The sequence below is a fragment of the Aedes albopictus genome, chromosome 1 (genome assembly GCF_035046485.1).
Source record: "Aedes albopictus strain Foshan chromosome 1, AalbF5, whole genome shotgun sequence".
NCBI classification, from domain to species: domain Eukaryota; kingdom Metazoa; phylum Arthropoda; class Insecta; order Diptera; family Culicidae; genus Aedes; species Aedes albopictus.
The window spans coordinates 323,820,537-323,847,337 of NC_085136.1; the positions used below are offsets into that span (position 1 = coordinate 323,820,537).

Sequence of the window (26,801 nt, forward strand, 5' to 3'; positions counted from 1 at the left end):
TGATGTAATACTTGATTCTGAAAATCCAATTTGGCTATCTCAGACCCCTCCCCTCCCCCCTCGTAGACATTCGTCCATACAAAAATTTTGAAATTTGTATGGAGCGTAGACTTTAGCCAGAAACCCCCACTCCTCCCCCTAGTAGTTGTTCTCGTAATGGGCTGCAAAACGATGAGTCGAGAAGGAGAGCGTCCAAAACAACTCTGATTCTCACAAGTTCCTACCTCATGCTTCCACGGGTCAAGCGATGACAAAGACCGCCAGCTAAGAGTTGTGTGCTTAGTGGGTAGTTCAGCCTGGGCACTGTTGGCCTTCTGACTTTAGCTAGATTGAGGAAATGCTGTATCGCGTCAGCTATACCTAAGGCTGTGACCATAGTGGGTAAGGTGAGATGCGATCGGATGCGATAAGTTATGAGATGAGAAGAGGGATGTTTGATAGGCCATAGTGCATGTGGATTTCAATGAGGGTGCGCATGTTGTTTTCACATCCTTTTTCGCCTATTTCGTGCGCATCAACGACTCACGTGGCGTGATTTGATCGATGAAGGCGCTTGTATGTTGAAGCGCTTCTTTGGATGTGGGTAGTGAAATGATCGTTTCATCTATAAGAGCGGAAAGATAAAATGCACCCGCTTTATGTTTTGCGCGGGCCGTTTTTTTTTGCTATAACTTAGTCAGTTTTGATCCTGTTGCAAGAGCAAAAACCGACCAGTTCAAAAAAAATCTGGTATAACTGTACAAGATTGAGATTATTGAATTAATTTATTTGAGAAAAGAATGTAGGGTGGGGCGGGGCAAGATGGGTCGCGGGGCAAGATGGGTCAGTGCCATTTTCGGGCGCATTGCTCATGTTTTGATTATGTTAATAATTTTGTTAGATGACCAGCATGAATATACAAAAGTTTAGGGCATTGATTGAAAAATTATTCACTCTCATTGGAAATGAAAAATAAAATGGTTTTTAGCCATTTTTCTTATGCGATACATCCCATATAATCTCCATATAAACGGCCGCGGGGCAAGATGGGTCACCTTCAATTTTGAACGTATTTTTGGAGCATTCAAAAGTTATTTATTTTTTATCACAAGACTATCTCATAACTGACTTCAATCAAGCGGAATGAACGCTTAAAATTATAACATAAAATTATGATATTTTTTTAGTAAAAACATCGATTTTCAAGTCGCCTGAGGACCACTCGAATCGTAAAGTTTTTTATATTCCAAATAAATTTATAAAATGTTTACTAGTAGCTCTTGTTTACTCAGTATGGATATGGAGCATATATGAATGCGGAACAAATCTTATATTTTGACGTTTTTCGTTGAGAAAATGTGAATTACCTAAAAGGTAACCCATCTTGCCCCGCCTTTTTTTCACGGCGCAAAATTGATCACTTTTTAAAACTGCTTGTTTAACATCATATTTTGTGTTTAATGATCTTTTTATCGACTTTTAGCATAGCTAACTAGTGTATTGAAGAGTAGCGGACGAATACAAACCAATACGATTTGTATTTACAAAGTTATGGTGATGCATCCTTAGGTGACCCATCTTGCCCCGCCCCACCCTATAACATGTATATCCGCGTGAGCGATGTCTTTATGTATACACATATTTTTACTTTCCGAACTGGGCTATCTGAGTGTTGATTTCAATTTAAATCAATATGAGACTGTTATACTGATTTCGGCATTACAACATTACTTGATTGTGCTGACCTCGGCAAAAAGAAACAAAAATTCGGCAAGTATGTATTATTTAAGGGCGAACGGGACGATCGAGGAAATATCCGCCATTGCTCTGTTGGTACTAAGATGTAACCTCAGATTCTACTGCATATTATGGAACAAAAACTTATCATTGTGTATGCTCACTTGCAGTGCATATGCTGATTGTTTTTTAGCCTCTTCTGTACGATAGAAATCGAGATTAACATCTTCAAAATCGTGAGGCAAATTGTTAGAAAGAGAGGGAAGATAGGAAAATTAACACGGCGTCCCGTATCAGGTGATACGGTATAGTTTTTTTCTATTACAAAATTTTTGGCGATATCTACGAGAAAAGATGTCTCTAATAAGTACACAATCAGGCTTATTCTGCGCGGCGTGTGAGGTGAGACGGACGGTTTCGTCTCACGTGACGTGAGACGACTAATGTAAATCAAATGGGGCGAGTCGACTTTTGTCACCTCATTCGACTCGTATCACCTCACACGCCGCGCAGAATAAGCCTGATTAGCAGAATAAGCCTGAATATTCATCATATACTTATTAGATAAAAGAGTATCAATCGAAATCGATGTCACACTCTTTTCGTTAAGGAATCTAGTTTTGTCTGACAAAGAAAAAAGCAGAACCTTTCAATCAGAATCCTTTTAGCAATTAAGTTGAATACATAAAACCTTAAACTTTCTAACTTGCACATGAATAACATGCACTGAACAAACGACCATATCAAACATTGATCACTTGATTCAAATCCCGAACAGAGAAAATAAAATGTTTTCTTATACACATATAATAACAATTATGCTGTAAAAAAACTTAAACGATTTGATGGAATACTATTTTATATGCAATGAAATATGTTATTTTACATGGCGATCGATAGACAGTATGATAAATTTCTATTACGTTTGGTCCATCAAAATGCATGTCACGTGAAAAAGCATTGAGTTATGTTTAAAAACAACAACATATTAACGCATTTTATATTACCTTCTAGCATTCCCAACACATTAAATCCTCATTGCTTTACATACACAACGAGCGCAATCATAAAAACCATACCCGACAAGCGTTCTCTTGCGTTCACATGCGTCGAAGCAGCTCCATCGCATCTCCGCACTCATCGCAGCTCATCTACTATGTACGGTTTATGCGTTCTGCATATAGTTTCCACAGAGTGTGCTTCGACGCTTATCCGATCTCTTTTCTCTTTGCATCGCACCTCACCCACTATGTGCTCAACGTAAGGAGGCAGCCCCTTCAACGCGGCGATGTAGGCAGTGCGGCTCCGGTAAGGTAGCCTGCTGAAAACCTTCAAACACCAAGAAAAGCAATAGTATTGATTAATTGATTTATATGAGAGACTTTCAGCCCTTGGCTAGTTCGTCTCTTCAAAAGCAATAGTAGAGTAAACGAATTGATTCAACGGCAACATACCCGGCAACTAATTAAGGACGATTGTAAAGTCGGATCTTAGAACGTAAGAACTTTGAATGAACTCGCACGTGTTGGGCTCGTGGCTCGTGAACTGCAGAATGTCGGCGTTAATGTGGCAGGTATCCAGGATATACGCTGTCCCAAATTCGGAGAACGCGAATTCCGAGCGGTGGATCCCATTTCCAACACTTCATTCAAGAACCATATCTTCTAAAGCAACTCCTATCCCTACCTCCTCGTGGTACCGACCGGAAACTATGAGCAACCTTAGGGAAGATCGGGTAACCAACCCCGGTGGGAACTTTGGTCGTAGGCTGACAGGGAGGGGGGGGGGGTGGTTGCTTCGGCAAAACTGAGCGTCTGTTCTCAAGGAGGAGCGGCTCACAACACTGTCTGATCCCCATGTTACGGGCGGCTAATCTACGTCCGAGTGCCAGGGAAGGACTCTAAGCTCAACAATGCACTATGGTCCTCCGGAAAGTAGGGGGTTGGTGTCAGGCCCTACGTGCCAACCGTAAAAAAACCATTGTAACGGAAAATCAGCAACAGAATAATACGAACCGAGACCAACGGCAACGACCCCAGCGAACAAAAAGGACTTGCGATTGGAAACTCGGTACGTGGAACTGCCGATCTCTCAACTTCATTGGGAGCACCCGCATACACCCGATTCTTTTTTTGCACGGGTCGTTATTTTGCTATAACTCAGTCAATTTTGAACCGATTCTCATGAAATTTTGTAAACTGATAGTACTAATCGTGGCTACATGTGTAAGAAATTTCATGAGAATCGGTTGAAAAATGACTGAGTTATAGCAAAAACCAGAACCGTGCAAAAAAAGAATCGGGTGTACTCCCGATCTACTGAAGGACCGCAAGTTCGGCATCGTAGCGCTGCAGGAGGTGTGTTGGACAGGATCCATGGTGCGTACGTTTAGAGGTAATCATACTATCTACCAGAGCTGCGGCAACACACGCGAGCTGGGAACAGCTTTCATCGTAATGGGTGATATGCAGAGGCGCGTGATCGGTTGGTGGCCGATCGACGAAAGAATGTGCAGGTTGAGGATCAAGGGCCAATTCTTCAACTTCAGCACAATAAACGTGCATAGCCCACACTCCGGAAGTACTGATGATGACTAGGACGCATTTTACGCGCAGCTCGAACGCGAATACGATCGCTGCCCAAACCACGACGTCAAGATCATCATAGGAGATTTAAACGCTCAGGTAGGCCAGGAGGATGAATTCAGACCGAGGATTGGTAAGTTTAGCGCCCACCAGCAGACGAACGAAAACGGTCTACGATTCATTGATTTCGCCGCTTCCAAAAATATGGCCATACGTAGCACCTTTTTCCAACACAGTCTCCTTTATTGTTACACCTGGAGATCACCACAGCAGACGGAATCTCAAATCGATCATATCACGTTCTGATTGACGGACGGCACTTCTCCGACATTATCGACGTCAGGACTTATCGTGGCGCCAACATCGACTCCGACCACTATCTGGTGATGGTCAAACTGCGCCCAAAACTCTCCGTCATCAACAATGTACGGTACCGGCGACCGCCACGGTACAACCTAGAGCGACTGAAGCAACCGGATGTCGCCTCAGCATACGCGCAGAATCTCGAGGCCGCGTTGCCAGACGAGGGCGAGCTCGATGAGGCCCCTCTAGAGGACTGCTGGAGTACAGTGAAAGTAGCCATCAACGACCCAGCCTAGAACACCATCGGGTACGTGAACCGGAATCGACGGAACGAATGGTTCGACGAAGAGTGCAGAACGGTTTTGGAGGAGAAGAACGCAGCGAGGGCGGTAATGCTGCAGCAAGGGACTCGACAGAACGTGGAACGTTACAAACAGAAGCGGAAACGCCTCTTTCGGGAGAAAAAGCGCCGCCTGGAAGGAGCGGAGTGTGAAGAAATGGAACTGCTGTGCCGTCCCCAAGTAACACGGAAGTTCTATCAGAAGCTCTACGCATCCCGCAACGGCTTCGTGCCGCGAGCCGAAATATGCAGGGAAAAAGACGGAGGCCTTTTGACGGACGGGCGAGAGGTGATCGAAAGGTGGAAGCAGCACTTCGATCAGCACTTGAATGGCGTGGAGAACGTAGGCACGGAGGCAACGACTACGCCAGTACAGCGGAGGACGGAAATGAACCAACTCCCTCGCTCAGGAATGTTAAGGATGCCATTCACCAGCTGAAAACCAACAAAGCAGCTGGTAAGGATGGTATCGCAGCTGAACTCATCAAGATGGACCCAGAAAAGTTGGTCACCTGTCGACCATTTGGAATGTGAGAACTTCAGGGCGATCACTAATTTAAATGCTGCCTACAAAGTGCTATCCCAGATCATCTTCCGTCGTCTGTCACCTAAAACGAATGAGTTCGTGGGAAGTTATCAAGCCGGCTTCATCGATGGCCGGTCGACAACGGACCAGATCTTCACCGTACGGCAAATCCTCCAGAAATGCCGTGAATACCAGGTCCCAACGCATCACCTGTTCATCGACTTCAAGGCGGCATACGACAGTATCGACCGCGCAGAGCTATGGAGAATCATGGACGAAAACGGCTTTGCTGGGAAGCTGACTAGACTGATTAAAGCAACGATGAACGGAGTGCAAAACTGCGTAGGGTTTCGGGTGAACTATCCAGTTCATTCGAATCTCGCCGGGGACTGCGACAAGGTGACGGACTCTCATGCCTACTCTTCAACATCGCTCTGGAAGGTGTGATGCGACGGGCTCAACAGCCGGGGAACGATTTTCACAAAATCCGGTCAATTTGTGTGCTTTGTGGACGACATGGATATTATTGCAAGAACATTTGGAACGGTGGCAGAGCTGTACACCCGCCTGAAACGTGAAGCAGCAAAGGTCGGACTGGTGATGAATGCCTCAAAAGCAAAGTACATGCTGGTAGGCGGAACCGTACACGACCAGCTCCTTCTGGGTAGTAATGCTACGATAGACGGGGATACTTTCGAGGTGGTGGAGGAATTCGTCTACCTCGGATCCTTACTGACGGCTGACAACAACGTGAGCCGTGAAATTCGGAGGCGCATCATTAGCGGAAGTCGGGCCTACTATGAGCTCCAGAAGAAACGGTCGAAAAAGATTCACCCACGCACCAAATGCACCATGTACAAAACGCTAATAAGACCGGTGGTCCTCTACAGGCACGAGACATGGACCATGCTCGAGGAGGACCTGCAAGCACTCGGAGTTTTCGAGCGACGCGGTGTGCAGGAGAACGGTGTGTGGCGGAGAAGGATGAACCACGAGCTCGCTGCACTTTACGGCGAACCCAGCATCCAGAAGGTGGCCAATGCCGGAAGGATACGGTGGGCAGGGCATGTTGCAAGAATGCCGGACAACAACCCTGCAAAGCTGGTAAATATGTGCAAACCTCTCCGTACAATCGTAATTCAGCACGCATATTTTGAATAACCGTGATAAAAACATTGTATTTTCGCAGGTAAACTTCATTTCTAAGCTCGTGAGCGGCTATTGGAACACGAGCGGCTACTGGTACATTGACGGTAATTAAATGTAGTAATTTGAAAAAAATGTCAGTCATTTAAAGCTTTCAAAAAATGACTCTCTTGTAACAACTACCTACATACACATAGAGAAGAGCGCGTATTCTCGCGTTACATTTGAAAAGGGCCTATCCTTAGAACGTAAACATTGAGAAAAATCTATGCAAACATTTTCCATCACATTTCCTATTCGTATTTCAAAGTTTTAGGATTTTTCAACATGCTTTTCGTTTTAATGACACAAGAATAGATGTATCTATGCTTCAATAATCAAGTTTGCATTAAAAATTATCATAAAAGTATGAAAAATTATAGATAAACATGTTAAGCTAATTTGGAAAACTTCACCCGGTGTAAGCCTTATTGTGAGTCTTTCTAAAATTTTCTTAGCGTGGGTTGGTCCCCCGAGTGAGTCCGTTGTTGACATCGTATCAAGGCTTGGCCGTTTTTGAGAGAGAGAATTATCTCTCTCGGCGCTCGGGCCGAGAGCCGTTCGTAAAATTTTTGGTTGTCGGCCCTTTAAACAAGAGGACCAACAAATGAAAACAAAATTTTACCGTTACTGGCCCATTTGGAGCACGGGCTTATGAATGATTGGGAAAAAAAGCAATGATCGGCCGTTTTGAAGGTGGGGTTTATTCTGATAAGATTAACGGTTAGGCGGGTGATGTTTTCACAGTATGTTACTGTTGGGGGATGCTATGGAAAGGTATCAAAATCGATTTGTTTACATTTTAGGGATAGGCCCTTTTCAAATGTAACGCGAGGTATTTTTTTTATTCAATCACCACCCGGCGAGGAATAGGTACCGCACATTCAAAAGAAACGTAGTCAGGTATAATAGATAAAGAACCACGCCGGCACTGGAGAAACTGGATTTATCCATACACCGTTGCGCTCAACACAATACCATGAACCAGCCTACCTACTAACATAATCTGACCAAATATTTATAGATAGAAAGCAGCAGAAACCAACAGTCCTCCAGAAGAATCGGATATTTATCGAACGGTATATTTGTATCGCGCCAAGACGAGTCTGCTGAAGAGTGTGTGAAGCAAGGCAGATTCAACCAATGCACCACAAGTGCCGGTTGTGGTGATTCGAAGTCGAGTTTACTAGACTGTGGAAACAAGGTTGAGGTGTTGAACGCTTTCGGAGCGGAGTTGCACCACTGCGCCGCCGTGAGCGATCAGTTCATTCTGTTGTTAGAACGGGTGATAGTCACTAGGAACTGGTGCGCGTACAAAACCATCTTATTACGCCAAAAATGGCCTGCAAATGTCTCAAGTCCAAACTGCTAAAAGTGACACTGGCTGTGCTGCTGGTGACCTTCCTGCCGGGGCTGCCTCCGTATCCGACGTTTCCGTTCAAGGCGTTTAGGTGAGATCATACCGTGCATTTTGTGTGTGCTTTAACCATTATTGTATGTGACGACACAAACGCGCAAGAGGGGTTCAACTGAACCGGCAGCAGCTGTTCCGTTATTCGTTCGTTTTAAATGGGAAAATATTGTTGAAGATCCTCCTGGAGATGCGCTTTGTGTGGAGAACAGTGAAAAGAAAGCTATTTTGGTTTTTTTCGATATCAATCTCTCTACTCAATGTAAACTGACGTGGGAATTGGCTACCATCGTTGAACCATAGTGACGTGTTCAGTCTTATTTTAATTCCATCACGTCATTCTGGAATATGTTTATTTTTGAATGGTTATCAATTCAAGGTTGGTCAAAGTTAATGAATCATTGACTTAACGATGACGAGGTCTTTCTCAAGTGTCGTCATATGCCTAAGCATGGTGAATTCATAACGCTAAAGTGACTCTCTTTTGACTTCCCTCCCTTTGCGTATCATGTAATGTATGGAGTATTATGGATCGAAGACGCCCATAGGATAATATTACGCGTTTTGTTACATAACGTTATTTGATTTTTTTATGACATCAAAATCTAATCATTAGAGTTTGTTATTTGAACCCTTGGTCTAGGTCTAGGTACACAACTCTACATTTGTTTTGGTCCAAGAACACTGTTAATAACTTCACCTGATTACAGAAGGCATTGGTGGGGAATTGGTTCCTTTATTCAGCATGTGGCTCCCATTTTCCTCCTACGGAAAACAAAAGATTGAAGCGCTGTTTGTTTTGTTCCTTTTATTATATTTTTTGTTAGAAGTGAGCACCCATGAACAAAAAGAAGGGAATCAATCGGTGCCGTATTCGCTTGTTTTCGAATAGGGTGAATATGGTAGCGTGAGATTACTGATGGCACACATACCCTATAACAGTTATTAAGTAGCAATTTGAGTCAGGGGAAGCCCACTACTCTAGACCCCTTCTAACTTTTTGTTCTTTTATTTCAAGCATCGAAAATAAATACGAGCAGAACTCTTGGGGCGACGAGTAGGGGTAGGCGGGGCATAATGAGCAGGTGGGGCATAATGAGCACCTTGTATTTTCACTGTAAGTCTTCAAATTAACAAAACAAATTGCTTGATTGTAGCCTTATTATCTAAAATCCAATGAGTTGATGACAAAACTTTAGTCATAAAATCCGTTTACCTTGAAAAAAATATCAAAATGCGTAAAGTGGTCATGTACTGGGAAAATATTATAAGAATCAGGTGGCCTAAAATAAGGTTTTGGGTATCAAAATCACAACTTAGTGGGCATCTATCGATTTTCTTGATATTCCCTAGGCCAATGAAATGTATTTGTAACACTTTTCAACTATTTGTATAATTATTTTGTTGAAAAAATATGCTTCAAAGAGTTGGTAGTAGGGTGGGGCAGAATGAGCTACTAGTGATAAAATAATGAAAATGGTAAACATCTTCAACAAACAAATTTTAATTTTGGTTTTCTCTGTTTTGATGCATATAGTAAGGTTTTGTTTGTAACTTTCAATTTATTAACTTGAAAATTTCAGTATCTGTAAATTATCACCGTTTAAAAATTCCTCAATAGAAGACTCATTGAAACCCCACAGTTCCCTACAAATTAAACCCCGTAATCCCTTCAAATTCTCATTGATTGTTGCCGGTATGCTTTATCATTGACAAGAATAGTCAATTAGCATTTGATTGTGTACAAAACTGATATTGATCATCCTGCCCCACCTAGGGTGCTCATTATGCCCCACCCACAAAACGCAACTCGCGATTTTATACGTTTTTAAAAACATAAAATTCTACAACATTATAACTTTATTCGGAATTTCAACGATTAGCTTTCGTCAGTTAAGGTTCAAATGAGGATTGAACGTTAAAATTACACATTGGTTGCATTTAATTTACTGGATTTGGTGGCAAAATGCTTAGGCTGCTCATTATGCCCCGCCTACCCCTACAGGACTGGTAACAAGGCCTGATGGTCAAAATAGTTAATTTAGTGACCAACTTCTCGAAAATAGTGACCAAATAGTGACTTGTAGGAAGCAAAAAAGTGACTAATTAGTGACTTTTGACACATAAAATAATGTAACTATAAATTGTTGGATGAACTTGTTTCAGAAAACCCTGGAGTACCGCATAATGAACATTTTCGAGAAAAAACTTTCACGTTCATTCAAAAAATTGTACAAATTGTATGTACATATATGCAATTTTCTAACGTTGTATTGACTAGGCTCGTAAATGGGCATAGTCGTAAATGGATGTGTTGACGAATACCGTCGATGGGGGTGACAATGGGTCAGTGGGGCGAGATTGGGTCAAAATATTATCTGAAATTGGGGCCCATATAGCCGAGGCGGTAAACGCACGGGTATTCAGCATGACCATGCTGAGGGTGACGGGTTCGATTCCCGGTCGGTCCAGGATCTTTTCGTAAAGGAAATTTCCTTGACTTCCTTGGGCATAGAGTATCTTCGTGCCTGCCACACGATATACGCTTGCAAAATGGTCATTGGCAGAGGAAACTCTCAGTTAATAACTGTGGAAGTGCTCATAGAACACTAAGCTGAGAAGCAGGCTTTGTCCCAATGAGGACGTTACGCCAAGAAGAGAGAGAGAGATTATCTGAAATATCTCATCAGATATTACGAATATTGAACCAGAAATTTAATGGTGTCATCCTCGTAGTTGCCAGCAGTTCCTGTCAAAAAATTAGCTTCCTAGAACAATTTAGTCCATTTTTGAAAAATCATCAAAAAAATTTTGAAAATAAGGCTTTTTTTAAATATTTCTTTTACGGCTCGATGAAACATCATTGATACTTTTTAGAATCTCAAACTCATATTTATCATATAATATAGTATTGGTAAATAGTATCAACCTTGACGAGAACTTTATATTAACTTGCTTTGTTGACAATGCGGAACAAGTTCGGTTCCCTTGACCCATTCTCACCCCCTCGAAGGGGTGAGAATGGGTCAATTTTCGTACACTTGTAGCACAGACAAACAGACGTAACACTCTAATCATTCTCATCGTACACCGATTAAACGACCAATTTTAAAATGTGATAGTTGGTCAACGGGCCACCCGTGGCGCTTCCATCGGTTTTGTTCGAGTTTGACGTTTGCGCACTACCGCCACCTAGTTCATGGTTGGCCAAACTCAGTCTTTTTAGTATTGGGCGAACATGTAACCGTGACTATTTTTCTAATTGGAAAGTGTTCGAACCAGTAGAAACGCTTTGAAACACATTGATGGAATTTCTTGGAAAATTACTGATGTAGTTTTAGGCTAACTCTGCTTAATAAAGAAATTCTTGGCGATTTTATCAGAGGAATTTAAGAAGAAACACTCAGAGGCATTTTCTTCGTACTTGTAGAGAGATTTCAGGGGAACGTCTTGGAGTGATATTTGCAAAAATCTCTGGAGGAAATTCTGCCAAGAATGAAAATAAGAATTGCAACGCAATTGCAATGCTCCTAGAGTATGACGGTGCTTCGAATGTGGTATTTCTTATGAAATTCTTAGAAAACTCTTTGAACGATTTTTTGGTGAAATTCATGTAGAAAACATATGCACAGAAATAAATTGTGTGAATCAATTTAAGTAAGATCCAGCAAAGTATGATTCCTTGGATATTTTTGCAAGAAGCCTCTCTAAATAACAATAAAAGTGGAAACGAACAGTAGAAAGTAATAAGGTCTTTTATAAGGAATTCCTTAAGTACTTCTCGGCGAACTTGCTTCGACTTTTTTTTCATAGAATGTACAGGGGATACTCAAAATAACTGGGACAGGTAAAATTTTCACTTTTCAAAAAATGTTTAACTCGCTGTAACTTTTCGCAAAGGGCATCGAATATTCTCAAATTTGTACTGTAAGTTCATCAACTACCGTGGAGGGCCCATATTCTGCGCATCTAAGACTTTTTCAATTTCAATCAGCTGTAACAAATTCCAAATCGAACCAATTTGGCTGAATTTTTGACCGCACATAGTCATTAGCTTTGTAAATGAGTGAAAAATATAATTCTTATACAAAACACTCAATTTATATGTAAAATCATGAAAATTCTAAAGTGTGTCTCTGTTCCTAATTCTGCGCACCCTTCTTTGGAATGTTCCTTATTCTGCGCACTAATGTTCCTAATTCTGCGCACATGGGAAAAACTCTAAAAAGATAACATATTGTAATGAGAACATGATTCATAGATGAAATTCAATTGAATTCTTCATTTTCAACTTTTATACGACATTACGACCATATTGGAACTTTGCATGTCCTGAAACCTGAACATTGATACTACCTCCTTTGACTACTAAGGAAAGGGAATTTTAATCATAATACACAAAAGGATTTTGTAGCATTATCGAATACTACTACGTAAAGCTTTTTAGTTATTCGCATATGCACATTTTAGTAAAATTTACTTTCATTTCTAAAGGCAATATAAACTTTTTCGCCATGACAAGGTGGCACAATCTTTGTTTGCAAACTGAGACTTCTTTCTTGTCTAAGGTTGTGTTTTTCGTGCTGCTTGTCATCATTATGGACCAATTCGGCGAATAGTTTTTGCAGCTGCCTTTTTTATTCAATTACTTCCTATCGTGGTACCCTTTAAGTGTTACCAGTGGGACGAAAAAAAAAAGAATCCAAAGTCCAAAATCCTCACCCGCGCGCTTTTACATTCGACCGACAAGGTGGTCATGCGGCTGGTTTGGTGCCTTCAGATCGCGCCGGAAAGCTGTTTGATGAAGTGATTCAAATGGAATTCTGCCGGAAATACTGTGAGAAGATTCTATGAAGTGGTCTGCAAGGGATGGCCCAGGTTGTTGAAAAACAACTCATTTATGAAATATAAGCGAAGTGGTTATTTTTGTAGAATTTGTGATGTGCGTTTAGACGCGTAAGTTGCATTTGCGTTGAAAACATACGTGTATCTGCGAAAATGAAAAAAAAGATCGCAGGCTAGGAAAAGGCAAACCGTTAAAGTAAAAGCACTGAGAAGTTACATCGAAACCTTTTGGAACCTGACATGCCTGTCGAAGATGCTGTTGGTAGTGGATGAATGCAACATTTTCTCAGCTTCATTAGAAGAAAAATAGTACGGCTGATAAGAAGGAAATCAAACCCGTTTCTGTAGCTGATGAACGGCGCAATCTAATTGATGAATTTGGTGAGTTCGTTCTGATTTAAATCATGTTTGTTGTCCATACCATTATCACAATTATTAGATGCATTTCCTTTGGGATATTTACCATACCACATACATATTTTATTATATGTACATGGGGAAGGGGTCACTCTGCTTTTTTCTCGTTTCAGAGAGCGAGTAATGGCGCTTAAGCCTAGGCTTTCGAGCCTGGACATGAGGCTCAAATTCCTATGTCCCATCCCAGGAGGAAGACTATCGACGGAGTGACATTAACTTTCTTAGCAAAGTCACTCCCAACGAATTTACTTCACGTTTATACTATATAAATGCTTAATATGCTGAGCGGTTGGTACGAGATGTCCCCGTTCTATAGCATTATCGTGGTATCAATATCCACAGCAAAACGCTGCACAGTAGGCCTGGCCGCTTCAATTCTTGTATTACATCCCCGATGTGCTGCAAGCATTGATAATGACAAGAAAAATGATAGAAGTAGTCGATTCTATCATTTTCCAGGATTCTTTCAATGAATGGCTGTGTATGTGTAGACTAGACTAGACTAGACTAGACTAAACTGAGACTTCTTTCTTGTCTAACTCCAGGGTTTTCACTGTTCAAGAAAATTCCATGTAAACTCACATGATATATCGCATTTGACGAATGCTTGCATGAATAAATAAAATTTCCCCCGAGGTTGATAACAAATGTTTAAAACAAATGGTTAGTCCGGTCGAACTATCATCAGATCAAAAATTCAAAAATCGTAAATTAGCTTTCAAAGCTCATAAACTAACTTCTTGAGCCGTAATTACATTCACCGGATTGCTAGAAACATAGAATATCCTAGTTATAACTATGGTGGCATTTATATGATGTTTGTTTATTAATTATATGTTCAAAACTTAGTGTTGAAATGTCTGCGCAGAATTAGGACCACCATTTAATACCGGTTCCTAATTCTGCGCACCTAAGAAGAACAAGAAGATTTAAAAAAGAAGAAAAAAATTCAATTGTTTTTTGCCGATTCTGATTCCTCGAAGACAGCAGTACAGGATGCGCATGGAAAAGCAGACATTCTCTTCATTAATTATGTCGCAAAATGCTTCAGTTCATGAAGCAACTTTTTAGCAGTTTCGCTAACGGACACAGATTTCAGGCAATTTACAGTACTTGCAACATCATTTTATTTTTTTACAAAATAATGATCGTTGATTTGAAAAATTTTTCTTCACAAACTTTTTCATTACTATTGAAGCAATATTCAAAAAATATATTTGAAGACAATATTGAACTAGCGTCCGTGATTTTGTGGTATATTCGAGAAAGTGCGCCGAATTAGGGACTGCGCAGAATTAGGGCCGGTCACGGTAGTTGTGTATCAGTGGTCAAAATTTGGAAAAGATCGACCTATTCTACACGAAGTTATAAAGGTTCTAGGAAAAGGTATAATTATTCGATGGCCAACTTTGAGCTGTTATATCTCCGGATTCAATGAACCGAATGCAATGAAATTTTGATCATTTATGACTTATATAATGAGCTATTAAAAACTTTTGACTAAACTTAATATTCTTTACACGAAAGAAAATTATAACGATTATATTATTTTTCTAATATATCACCAATTTATCCAAAACTTCATCATCGTTTCAAAATTCGGGATAGTAATTAAAGTTCATTTAAATTCCCTCTAATTGACTTGAATATATTTATGTTTCAAAGGAAAGCTACCAAATAGCCGGCATTAAATTGAAAAAGTAATGGGATGCATATGAAAAATAGATAAATTTACTAAAAAAATGAAATGGCTCTAACTTTTTTTTCTCATTAATAATTTTAAATTAAGTCAACAGTTTTTGAAAGTTCATTATATTAGTCATAAATGATCAAAATTTCATTGCATACGGTTCATTGAATCCGGAGATATAACAGCTCAAAGTTGGCTATCGGATAATTATACCGTTTTCTAGAATCTTTATAACTTCGTGTAGAATGGCCCGATCTTTTCCAAATTTGAACCACACATACACAACTAGTTGATGAACTCACAGTAAAAATTTGAGAATATTTGATGCCCTTTTCGAAAAGTTACAGCGAGTTAAACATTTTTTGAAAAGTGGAAATTTTACGTGTCCCAGTTATTTTGGGTATCCCCTGTATGTAACGATCGTTCTGATAAACCAAAGCAATGTTAGATGAACTTGTGACAAAATTCCAAATTTCTTTGAAATATCTCATCGACAGGATTATCTGGAAGTCTGGAAAGTTCGGGTTGGACTAAGATTCAATATAATAGTTATATTTTCCTATTTCATCAGGCATTTATTGTATTTAATTTCTTCTTCAGAGAACTAGTGTTATTAGCTTTCGTTTTCAATATGAAATTTAAACATTTGAAACAATTTGTGATCCAAAAAGTGAGCAACGAATTCAAGAGAAAATATATTGGTTCGATTGCGCCTGAGATAACACAGCTATGTTCTGTTCTCGACTAATTAATGGGTTTATCCTAGGAAAAAAGTATAGAGTAATTTGTGGAGGACTTTCTCAAGGATTATCTGGGAAAATCCCTAGATTTTTTTCTCTGAAAAAAAAAACAGTCAAAAAGTATTTTACGGTGCTCCTGAAACAACTCTTGTAAAAAAATGCACCTTTTTGCAGTTCTTTAGGAGATATCATCTCGGATATCTCTCAATGAGTTTCGTTGTAAATCATACAGGACTACTACAAAAGCATACTGGAAGACTTTCACCAACAAATATTTTCCGAATGCAACGTTATTCTTTTTCAAGATTTTTGGTTCAGAACATAATTGAGAAGTATTGCAAAAAACTATTCCCGACATTTTGAAGGGATTTTGATTCGTTGGACGTTCCTTAAAGAATTTTATCAGACCTACGAAATCTGCTAGAACTTCTTTCAGGTAGTACACCAGAATATCACACGGAAGATCTTGCAAGAAATTCATACAGAAATTATTACAATTATATTACAGGAACACAAGACTTCCAGCATGTTCACTGAAAATATCAATTTAAACTCCGCCAAGAGTTTCAGCAAGTGTCAAATGCCCAAGTAACTTTGACAGTTATTTTATCAAAATAATACCATCATAAATTTCTGTTAGAAGTGTAGTCGCATGAATTATTTGCAAAAAAAAGTCTAGGTCAGTCACTTCACAAAGGCTGTAACGTTTTGACGTTTTTATTCTGTTTAAGTAAAATAAAGTTTGAATTCAGTTAAATAAATTTGGATTAATAACGTTTTTTTTTTTTTTATATTTTAGTATTTTAATTCAAAGTTCGTTTCTTTAAATTATTACTGTTTTCGTTAATTTGTAGTTTTTGACGTTTTTATCTTTTGTAAGTAAAATCTTATTTAAATTAGATTCGTTGAATTTGTCTTTGAGTTTGAACCGTTTCCTATGATAGAGATTATCCGTTTCATGTAAAGTTTGTGTCTAAGCTAAGCTAATGACGATTCGTGTTACGTATCTTATAGGACTTTTTCGATGGCGCTAAATAGTTTTTACGACCATGTGCAATTTGAATTTGGCGCACTTGTATATAATAGTTGGTAGATTGAATAGACGACTGCTTCAATAGCAGGAAATTTACTTGACTAGAGAAATCGACTTGACTCCATGACTTTAAGATAGAGTCGGCTGGTGAACAGAAGTGAGCTCCGGCGATCTTCTCCCAGTTTTTAGTTTGAAAAGTTTTATTTTGTGGATTTTATCGCCAGGGGCAGACACTCTGCTCCCTGTGCACGTATTTGTTGTTTTCAAAGCGTCCAGGAGGCGCTTTTTATTTTGGGCTTCAAGCCATTTCTACTGGTGCTCCTCCTCGCCCGCCAACAAATGGCAGTCAAACGGAATAAAGGGGATTACTTCCGGCCTACCTGCGTGCGGTTGACGCATGATCGGGCAGAGTACCGGACCGCCGACACCCCTCCGCACCTTTAACCCGGCGAACAATAAGGAGAGCCCATAGTCGTCGACGATTGGCCACGAAGAAGCACCGTTGAAGATCAAAACCTGCGCAGGTACGTTAATCATGGCCATGATAACACACAGACACACACACACACACACATACACAAAACTTCTTGACGATCAGTTTGTGAAAAATAATATACGGTAAAACGAATTTGATTGCTTGTTGTGCTTAGTTTCATTGTTATTTTTTTCCGTTTGAATAAATTCACTTCAGCGACCCTTAATTGTTTATTTTTTCTTGTTAATTCTGTTTTTAGTCTCTTTTTGGTGTAAATTTCCGTTATTGGTTCAGTTCGTCCGTTTATGTGTATAAAGTTTAGTGCATTTTGGGTTTTTGTTCAAGATAGCGGCCGTTCGAAGGAGCCCTTGAGAGTAGAGTCGTCAAATTAGTCGGGCAAACCTAAAAATGAACCGATGGTCTCTTGTTCGCAAGAGTGGCGCAAAAGCCATCGCGTTTTAAGATTCTCTTGTGCTTATTCGACGAACGGTTACAAGGCGAATAATAAATTTAACATGTCTATATGTACTAGACAGTTATTGTTTCCAATAACACAATGCTTGATTTTCACTATTTTAAATATCAACTCTTGTTTTACTCACTGACAAGATTTTAGGACATTGAAAATAGTTGAAAATAGTGACTTTTTAGGAGAAAAAGTGACTTTAGTTGAAAAGTCTTGAAAATAGTGACTTTATAGTGACTTACACGAAAATAGTGACCAACTCACTAGCCCGATGTAATGAATTTCAAATCGAATAGTTAAAAAAAATGAAAATAAAAAAATATATAGATCCTAGAAAACACAGATTCTGTATGTGAAATAGTGGAAATTCTAATGATCCTAATTCTGCTTACATAAAAAGGACCCTAAAGTGATAGCATATTGTAATAACAACATGATTCATAGTTCACATAACACATACGCTCACTAAGTCAGTAGCTTAAGTTTTAAATTAGCTTTCATTTTTAAAACATAATACTGTGGTATTATGTTACCAAACCAAACCAAATAAAAGTATGTTTCACCTAGAATTGACATGTTATTATAAATATTGATTCAGTTGATGTCTTGTGGAGTCATATAAAAATTACGTAACAAACAAATATCGTGTAACTTTTGAAAATGGCCAAATACGTTTGCAAACTAACACATTTCTGCTCCTCTATAGGGCTTAATCGCTTAACCCTATCAGGTATCAGGTGTCAGTAGGTCGGCTCCAGAGGCACGTTCTCCTCCATTTGGGAAATTTGTGCCATCGCCATGAACACGAGTCTATTCATCATTTACCTGAGGGAGAAGTGAAGGAAAAAAAGGCGTACCACAATGGGTTCAAACAGCGCCCTGAAAAAAGCACTGTGATAGCGCATAAAGCGTAAAGAGAGCCTATAGCTTTTTACCACAGCGGGTCAAGAACAACAGAACGTCCGGAATATTCAGGTTTCTGAAGTCAGTTTCACTTAAAGTGTTTACCGAGTACTAGGAAACGCAGTTGCGCAAAAACTGGACAGTTACATATCAAATGATACGAACACAGACAAACAGACGTAACACTTCGAACATTTTCCGATTCAAATCATCGTCACGGAAAGATATTCGCCCAATGCTAAAAGGACTAAGTTTGGCCGACCATCAACTAGGTGACGGTAGTGAGCAAACGTCAAACTCGAACAAAAACGATGCGAGCGCCACGGGTGGGCAGTTGGCCAACTATAATATTTTGAAAAAGACCGATAAATCGGTGTACGATGGGAATTATTCGAGTGTTACGTCTGTTTGTCTGTGATACGAAGTTCCATAATCGGATTCACAGCTATCACATGCCAGCTTACTGAATATTCGCCATGTGATAGCTGAGTCGGCAGTGGCCAGTCAATGCTTTGACCAGCATACTGCGATTCTGCTTTGACAGATTTGTTAGATACTTCCCCACTCATAGAGATGGCTCAGTACAATACAGTTTTGTTTCACGATATGACTTCAAACGTGCTGACTAGCAGCCCAAGTGTCAATCTGAAGCTTTACCCAACACTTGGATACCGGCTCAGGGCCAAGTCATGTGATGCTCCAGAGCGAGCTAACTCATCAGCCAATTCATTTCCAGCGATGGAAGAATGGCCAGGTATCCATACAAGGTGAACAGTGTTAGCTGAATTCAGCTCCTCGATTTGAGTTCGACAATCGATAACTATCTTCGACCTAGAGTTGGCCGACGCAAGTGCTCTAATAGCAGCCTGGCAATCTGCACAGAAGTATATTACTTAGCCCATTACGTGCTGCTGAAGTGCTGATTGCATTCCGCACATAAGAGCAAAGATTTCGGCCTGAAAAACGGTGCAGTGTCTACCAAGTGAGTAAGACTGATACAGCCTTAGCTCACGAGAATAAACACCAGCATCTGCTCGACCTTCGAGAAGGAAGCCATCAGTGTAACATACGATGCCTTTTGAAATACTTCTCTCCAGATAATCAGATGTTCACTCTTCCAGGGAAGGGAATTTCGTGGAAAATGTCCTATATGAAAAATTACAAGCGATTGTAAGATCACTTTGTCCCAATTCACCAAAAGTGGAAACAACGAGGTGTATGTTGATCTGCGGTTCACGGGAGTAGTAGCTTGGAATCAAGAATAACTCCAACGTACTTTACATGTTCAGTTACATCGATTTCAGAATCAAAGAGACGCAAAGGTCGATCGCCATCACGGTTTCGCCTTTCCGTAAAAAGAACAATAGATGTTTTACTCGGATTAACCGAAAGGCCATATTGGCAACACTAACCCTCAACTATCTGAAGAGCGCTTTGCATCAGGTTAAAAAGGGTGCTGTTTGACACAATGTTGGATAGTCGTCGGCAAAACCATAAGTAGGAAAACCGCTATCATTGAGTTGCCTCAATAGCGTATCTGCTAAGAGATTCCACAAAAGTGATGATAAGACTCCCCCTTAACCCTTCAGGACGCGCGCTGTTGTAAAAAGTACAACACTACCAAAAAACCTCGCTCGTCGTATACAATGCGGGCGCGGTGCAGTTTCGGTTGCTTGATGGCGCGCGCGTCCTGAAAGGTTAAGGGCATCCACAAACACTCAATTTCCTAAAGGCTGCTTGACGCAATGTCGAGAAGAGATGTCGATTTTTGAGCATTTGGTGAATCCAATTGGAAATCATTGGAGATATACCATGACCCCGCGTGGCTTCCAATATGGTATCGAATGGCACCCTCGATATCTAAGAAAACACCCAAACAATATTGCTTTTGAGCGAATGCCTTCTCGATATCGTAAACAACCTTGTGTAAAAGTCACAGTGCACCGTGGTTCAGGACCCAGATTTACGAGGAAAGATGCATTCAGCGCTTTATCTCTGAGCTGCCCCAAATGATATGGTGAGCATTAGCATCACTGCCAACAATCAGCGGAAGGGCTTTTGAAGTAGGTACAGTATGCGATGACTTGTTTGAAAGCATCCGTAGGGGATCGTTCATCATGCAGTAAATAAACCGGATAATAGACGTATTTCCTGTTGAGGTTTCCAACGGATACATCAATTGTGACAGCTCATACATTTCTGTTGGTTAATTTAGAGACGAAAGTGGCAACGATTGCGTTGTTGACAAGCACACAGGCTCGAGACATGACACGCGAGTTTGCCATTTCATTCTTACTGAAGCAAACACCACCGGGTTTACAAGGTTTCCTAGAAAGTAAGATTGTTGGACTAAGGCCACTTGGGCATAAGTCAGCAAAGATGGATTTTTTTTAAATAGTGCGTTTATTTGTCGATTTGAAGTTTCAAAAAAATATTTACATAATTAGGGTCTTGTACCATTTGGGCAGGTGTACCTATTTTGGGCACTTGCTGCTATAACTAAGTCACCCAAGTAACACAGAAAACATCTTTGAAAATAAAATTTGAAAAAGATGTTGTAATGCTGTACTATAATCGTATTCATACACATCTTGTGTTGAAATTATGTTTTATCTATGTTTGGCAATAACAAGCCACTGAAAATTATTATCAACCTCCAGACAAGTTAGAGTAACGTAAATTCTACGTTGATTAAACAACAATTTTGTATCCTCATCATCTTCCAATTGAAGATGTTATGTAAAAAATCTGCAGCACAGAGTTATAACATTTGTACTCACATATGTTACAAATACGTTATTTTTACGTATCAAATACGTTCAATGAAGTTTGAAGTTTATCAGATCGCTGTTCTGCCAGTTCGCACTTTAACATTATTTATGTAAAATCTTTTGCCTTAAAATACTAGGCAATTCAATTATGAGAGCAACTATGACAGCATCCAATACTTATTTTTTCATTCTTCGCTCTTGATGATGCCGCTATGAACTAAACACTTTGATATATGAATATTATCTAAAAAAAAGTTGGTGGTTGTACAACTCACTTTAGAACTGCATGGCTTGCACTTCACTTATACGCCAGTCCTCCTATTACCTAATAATCACTTTAGGTACTTACCTAGCGGCTAAATCACACTTCAATGCACTGTTTTAACACTAACTGATCCCGAAAAATGTTAGGAAATAATTTTCTCAAATTGGCCCCATGAACCGCACTCTAGCTTTGTTATTGTTATAACTATGTTCAAAACTAGTATCTGAAAACAAAAGTTACAACGCTGTTTTCTATTTGTTCAGAATATGTTACTATGATGTTTTATTTATGTATTTGAAACAATTCAAATGGTTTTCAACAAGCATGTTATTAAGATGTACAATTGAAGTAATTTAAACGTATTTTCATATATTTTGATTTTTTCCCTACCAGTCCAGATAAATTACAGTGCCTGCCAAAAAGTGTTGCACAAACATTTTTATTAATAGCCGTTTGCTCATCTACATGTTTTCGCCCGATAAATATTTATCTGAGATAGTTTAAACATTTGATAAAATTATAAAATTTTCTTGTCCTTAACGACTAAAAATTCTACAGTCATAAGCACATCACATTTCATAATCAAAAATAGCTTACCAAAACATCGTACCGGCACTGTGTCAAGTAGCCACCATGTTGCATGTCTGAAAATTTGTTTGAAAAACCTACACAAATCAGAGATATTCCAAAAAAAATTTTCTTCATATTTACAATCCGATGGAAAGCGAATGAATTCATTAAGAGTGAACATGCTTGTTTCACCATAAATTTTGAATGGCACATGAAATTTTGTCATAGTGACCAATCATCGAGGATAGATTGCAAATAAAATGTGAGTCATATTTTTTTTAAGCCATCAGTAAATATCACATAATAGGTGGCACATTTATTTGCATAGTGTGAGTCATAACGATGTTGCTGGGAACGTATTCAATACTTTATTTTATGTTATATGAATGTATTGAAAAACATCTTTAGTAACATCAAAGATGTTTTATAAGCCGCCATTTTTTGCGCTTTTTCGGTGATATAAGTGTATGAAAATAAGTTTTTCATATTCGGAACAAAACTTTGACGTTTGTATGAAACACGTAATATATACATTAATGTAACAAGTTGTGTTACTTGGGCAATTTCAAACCGATTGATTTGAGTTTTTGTATAGAGCAAGATACTGTACGTGCCTAACTCTATACAAAAATTCAAATCAATCCGTTTGAAATTGACTGAGTTATAGCGGTAAGTGCCCAAAATAGGTACACCTGCCCAAATGGTACAAGATCCTATTTAGACACTGATCTCAAGGTTGAAATTAAGTTCATTTATATCTAACATTCCATTGTTGTTATCAATGAATGAAATATAACATGCTAGATACTTCAGAATTATTGTTTTCACTCTAGTCCCTATATGACTTAGTGAAGGCCGCTGTAGATCAGCACGATCGATACTATCGTTGCTATTCTTTTATGCTGAATATTGATCTGAGCTATCCTAACCGCAGCCACTATGCCACTACCCAAACTAGGCAACATTAAACTCTTTACAATCACAGCACAACAAAGATCAGCAGCAATAAAACCAGATCGGTAACGATTGGAAAACGCCAAAGGCGATGATACACAGCACACAATGTGTAAATCGCATAATGCGAAACCATATAGGTGATAATTTAAACTATCCCACCTTTATTTAGCCTCATGTTTTAAACTAAAGAAGGGTCCCGAAGAACCCTTTGGAAGCATTTTAGAAGAATTTCCTCACATTCCTCTAGCGTTATTTTACGACACATTTCGAAAAACTGTTAAGTATAAATGTATAACTGTTAACCCAATAAAAGAACAGGCAAATCAGTTGAACAAAATCTGTTTCGTTTGCAACAACTTCTATTACATACTTGTTCTACATTGTTATATTTCCGTTGATGATGATTAACCTGGGCTTGTTAGGGGAATATCTGTAAATAAAAGAAAATCGGGTTAAGTACGGTTCCTTTGAATTCCACTAAGAATTTGCATCCTTTGACAGATACGTATTTCGACCTCAACTGTAAGGTCGTCTTCAGTGTCTTGTACTTGACTCGACTTTTATATTTCCGTTTCCTAATAATATTCTAGGTCCCAATGTAGGAGTTTTCATTCAATACAACAACCATTTGTCCTGTCGACCTCTTGCCCCTAAACCCTACTTTACTGTTGTTTCAGTGTAACCCCTCCACGCCCACTGGAAGGCGTTCTCGCACCTAACCAGCTGCTCAACAATGCCGAACTGTGGCTCGAAAATCAACTGGTAGCACCGGAAACCATTCTAGTTCGAGGAAATACAACCTATGCATCCGTTGCCGGAGGCAAAGTGCTGGAAATAACCAAAAACGACCAGATCCGAGTGGTGGCCAAGTTCGGTGTGGAATGCCGTGAGTATACTGTGAGGTATGATTGAGCGTAACTCAACCTGATCTGAATTTTCGTCTTTTCAGAGGGCACCTACGATGAACGCGTATGTGGTCGACCACTTGGGTTGGCCTTCGATACCCAGGGTAACAACCTGATTGTGGTAGAACCCTACTTTGGCATATACCAGGTTCAGATAAAAACCGGAGAGAAGAAACTGCTAGTTTCGTTGGATAAGGTCATCGAGGGCGGTAAAGTATCGCGAAAGCCTGGAATTCCGAATGGATTGGCTATCGCTAGGAACGGAGATCTGTACTGGTCGGACACGTCTTCGGATTTCCGCTTTGAGGACGCACTGCAGGCCATGCTTGTGAATCCTTCGGGACGTCTTTTGCACTACTCGCGTGGTTTCGGTCAGAACCGGGTGCTGATCGATGAAGTCTACGGTGCTAACGGAGTTGCTCTCAGCAAAGATGAAAGCTTCGTGCTGGTGGCCGAACTCGGAGGAAACCTGATCCGTAGGTATTATCTGAAAGGTGCTAAGACAGGATCGGACGACATCTTCACCGTTGGCCTGCCAGGATCGATCGATAATCTGGTTGGGGACGACACAGGGATATGGGCTTCGGTGGTGATTGCCGCCGATAGTTCTAACCCATCGCCGCTGGCCATGTTGGCACCATTCCCACATGTGAGAAAATTCCTCGTCCGAGTCATGAGTCTCGCAGAACTTCCGTTCGACTACCTCTACAAGTACACCGGTAATCAACTGGCTTTGCGAGTATCGAACTTCATCGGGAATCTTGGTAGCGTCGCACCGCTATTTCCAAAACGTGGCACGGTCCTCCGGTTGGATTGGGAAGGAAACATTCTGGCAGCCCTGCACAGCGACGATGGCCGGACGAATTTGATAGCGCACGCCGTGCAGAGTGGAGACTACCTGCTGCTCGGATCACCGGTCTATCCATCGATTCGGAAGGTCAAGCTGACGGAGGAGGTGCTGCAGCTGGTGACGCCGGGACGCAAGCCGCAAGCGAAGGTTACCGTAGATACCAAAAAGAAGCAGAAACCAGCGGGTCACGAAGAACTGTAGGGTGATGTTTCGGGTAGAGTAGTTTGTGTGCATTGTGTCGAATTTTAAGTGTAAGGATAAATAAAGTAGGATTTGTGCGTGAAAATGTTTTGGTCTTTTTTGGTCTGTAAAATACCATATGGAGTCACAGTTGCACAGTCAGAAGGCATATTTTTTAAAATAAAGACTACCAAGAAAACTAGTAGCCCAGCTGAAATTTTGGAAATACTGTTAGCGCGCGCACCCTACGGATAAAGGTGAAATTATGCATGACAGTATAAGTCACTAACCCGTTTTTCACTGGTATAGTTTTTATGGAAAGATGACAGATCTCCAAATTGTCTTGAATGGTGTTCGGTATCAGAAGGCCGGCTCCAGAGGCACGTTATCCTCCATTAGAGGCATTTGTGCCATCGCCACAATAAAAGCCTATTTCATCATCAAAGGAAGGAAATTAGGATTAGGGTGGGTATAGAGACAGGTAAGGAAATAGGAAAAGACACCCTGGAAGAGGGTACTAACGCAAAAGCATACAACAATGGGTTCTAACAGCGCCCTGAAAAGGGCACGGTAAAAACGCATAAACCGTAAAGTAAGCCTATAGCTACTTAACACAGCGGGTTCAGAACAACAGAATATCCTGAAGATTTAGGCTTTTCAGGTCAGTTACACTTAATGAAGTATTCCGAGTACTCGAAAATGCAAAAACTGGATAGTTACATATCAAATGATAAACTACGTACTCATTTTTGGGCATCTCAGACCCCCCTCCCCTTCCGTAGACTTTTGTTCATATAAAAAATTGAAAATTTGTATGGAGCGTAGACTTTGGCCGAACCGGGGTCCATTATAGGATTATTTACAAATAGATTGGCGCCTATAGTGGACCCCCTATTTGATGTTAGCTGTCACGCTGCCGACGGAACCTGTAGTGGACCCTCCTGAATGTCCCTATAGTGAACCCTTTTAAGTGTTTACATTCATTAAATAGTTAAAATAATCGATTTTTGTGGCTACTGGGAAATTCGTTTGCCAGGAAGTGCTGTGAAGCAATGTAATTGATGTTCCCCCGGTGGAAGTTGCCAGGAAACAGTTGATTTGGGCATTTATATTTGGGTTTTTCTGTAGGGGGTCCACTATAGGCGCAGGGTCCACTACTAGCACACAACCCCTACATTCCTAAACATCTCTTCTGGAAATAGACGCAGCTAATGGTAAAAATACGCTCACGAAAGAATTTTTGTTTTATTTTTACACAATTAAAAATTTTAATTTATTGCTGATTAAGCGTATATTAAGCCTTAAATCAGCCTTCCAATGAACCTCAAATCAGCTAAAGGTTGAATAAAATCATCAAAGTGAAGTAATTGAAACGCAACGAGCTTCTCCGAATAGGTAAGTCTACTATATTTGGCGACTCGAGGTTGAATAATCTGACATTACATCGAATGACCCTATTCTACAAATCATAGCCTACTTCTATAATCTCCTACAGTTCGGCCATCCTGACATCCACATCGACCCGATGTGCATCCAATTCATTTCTAATATCCCATAACTTCATATTGACAGGATCAAACACTCCTGTAAAGGGTACACGAGTTAGCTGAATACCATCCACATCGCCTACAATGTAACGATTATTTGGAAGCGTTTTTTTGACAATGT

General features: G+C 40.0%; 2 protein-coding genes across 2 annotated transcripts in view; both read left to right on the top strand.

Moving 5' to 3' along the window:
• LOC109415927 (cyclin G) overlaps positions 1-26,801 on the top strand; it is a gene marked incomplete in the record, with an annotated part of 220,614 nt that overhangs the window by 130,933 nt on the left and 62,880 nt on the right.
• Positions 7,655-25,241, top strand: LOC109415919 (adipocyte plasma membrane-associated protein Hemomucin-like). Its single transcript, XM_062850509.1, has 3 exons — positions 7,655-8,106; positions 23,876-24,084; positions 24,148-25,241. Exons 1-3 carry the CDS (start codon positions 7,994-7,996, stop codon positions 25,152-25,154), a joined length of 1,329 nt encoding a protein of 442 aa, XP_062706493.1. The 5' UTR covers positions 7,655-7,993; the 3' UTR covers positions 25,155-25,241.

Coding starts and splice junctions, on each gene's coding strand:
- LOC109415919 (XM_062850509.1), top strand. CDS start 7,994: ATGGCCTGCAAATGTCTCAAGTCCAAACTGCTAAAAGTGACACTGGCT. Junction 8,107..23,875: donor TTTCCGTTCAAGGCGTTTAG/GTGAGATCATAC, acceptor CTGTTGTTTCAG/TGTAACCCCTCCACGCCCAC. Junction 24,085..24,147: donor CAAGTTCGGTGTGGAATGCC/GTGAGTATACTG, acceptor TCGTCTTTTCAG/AGGGCACCTACGATGAACGC.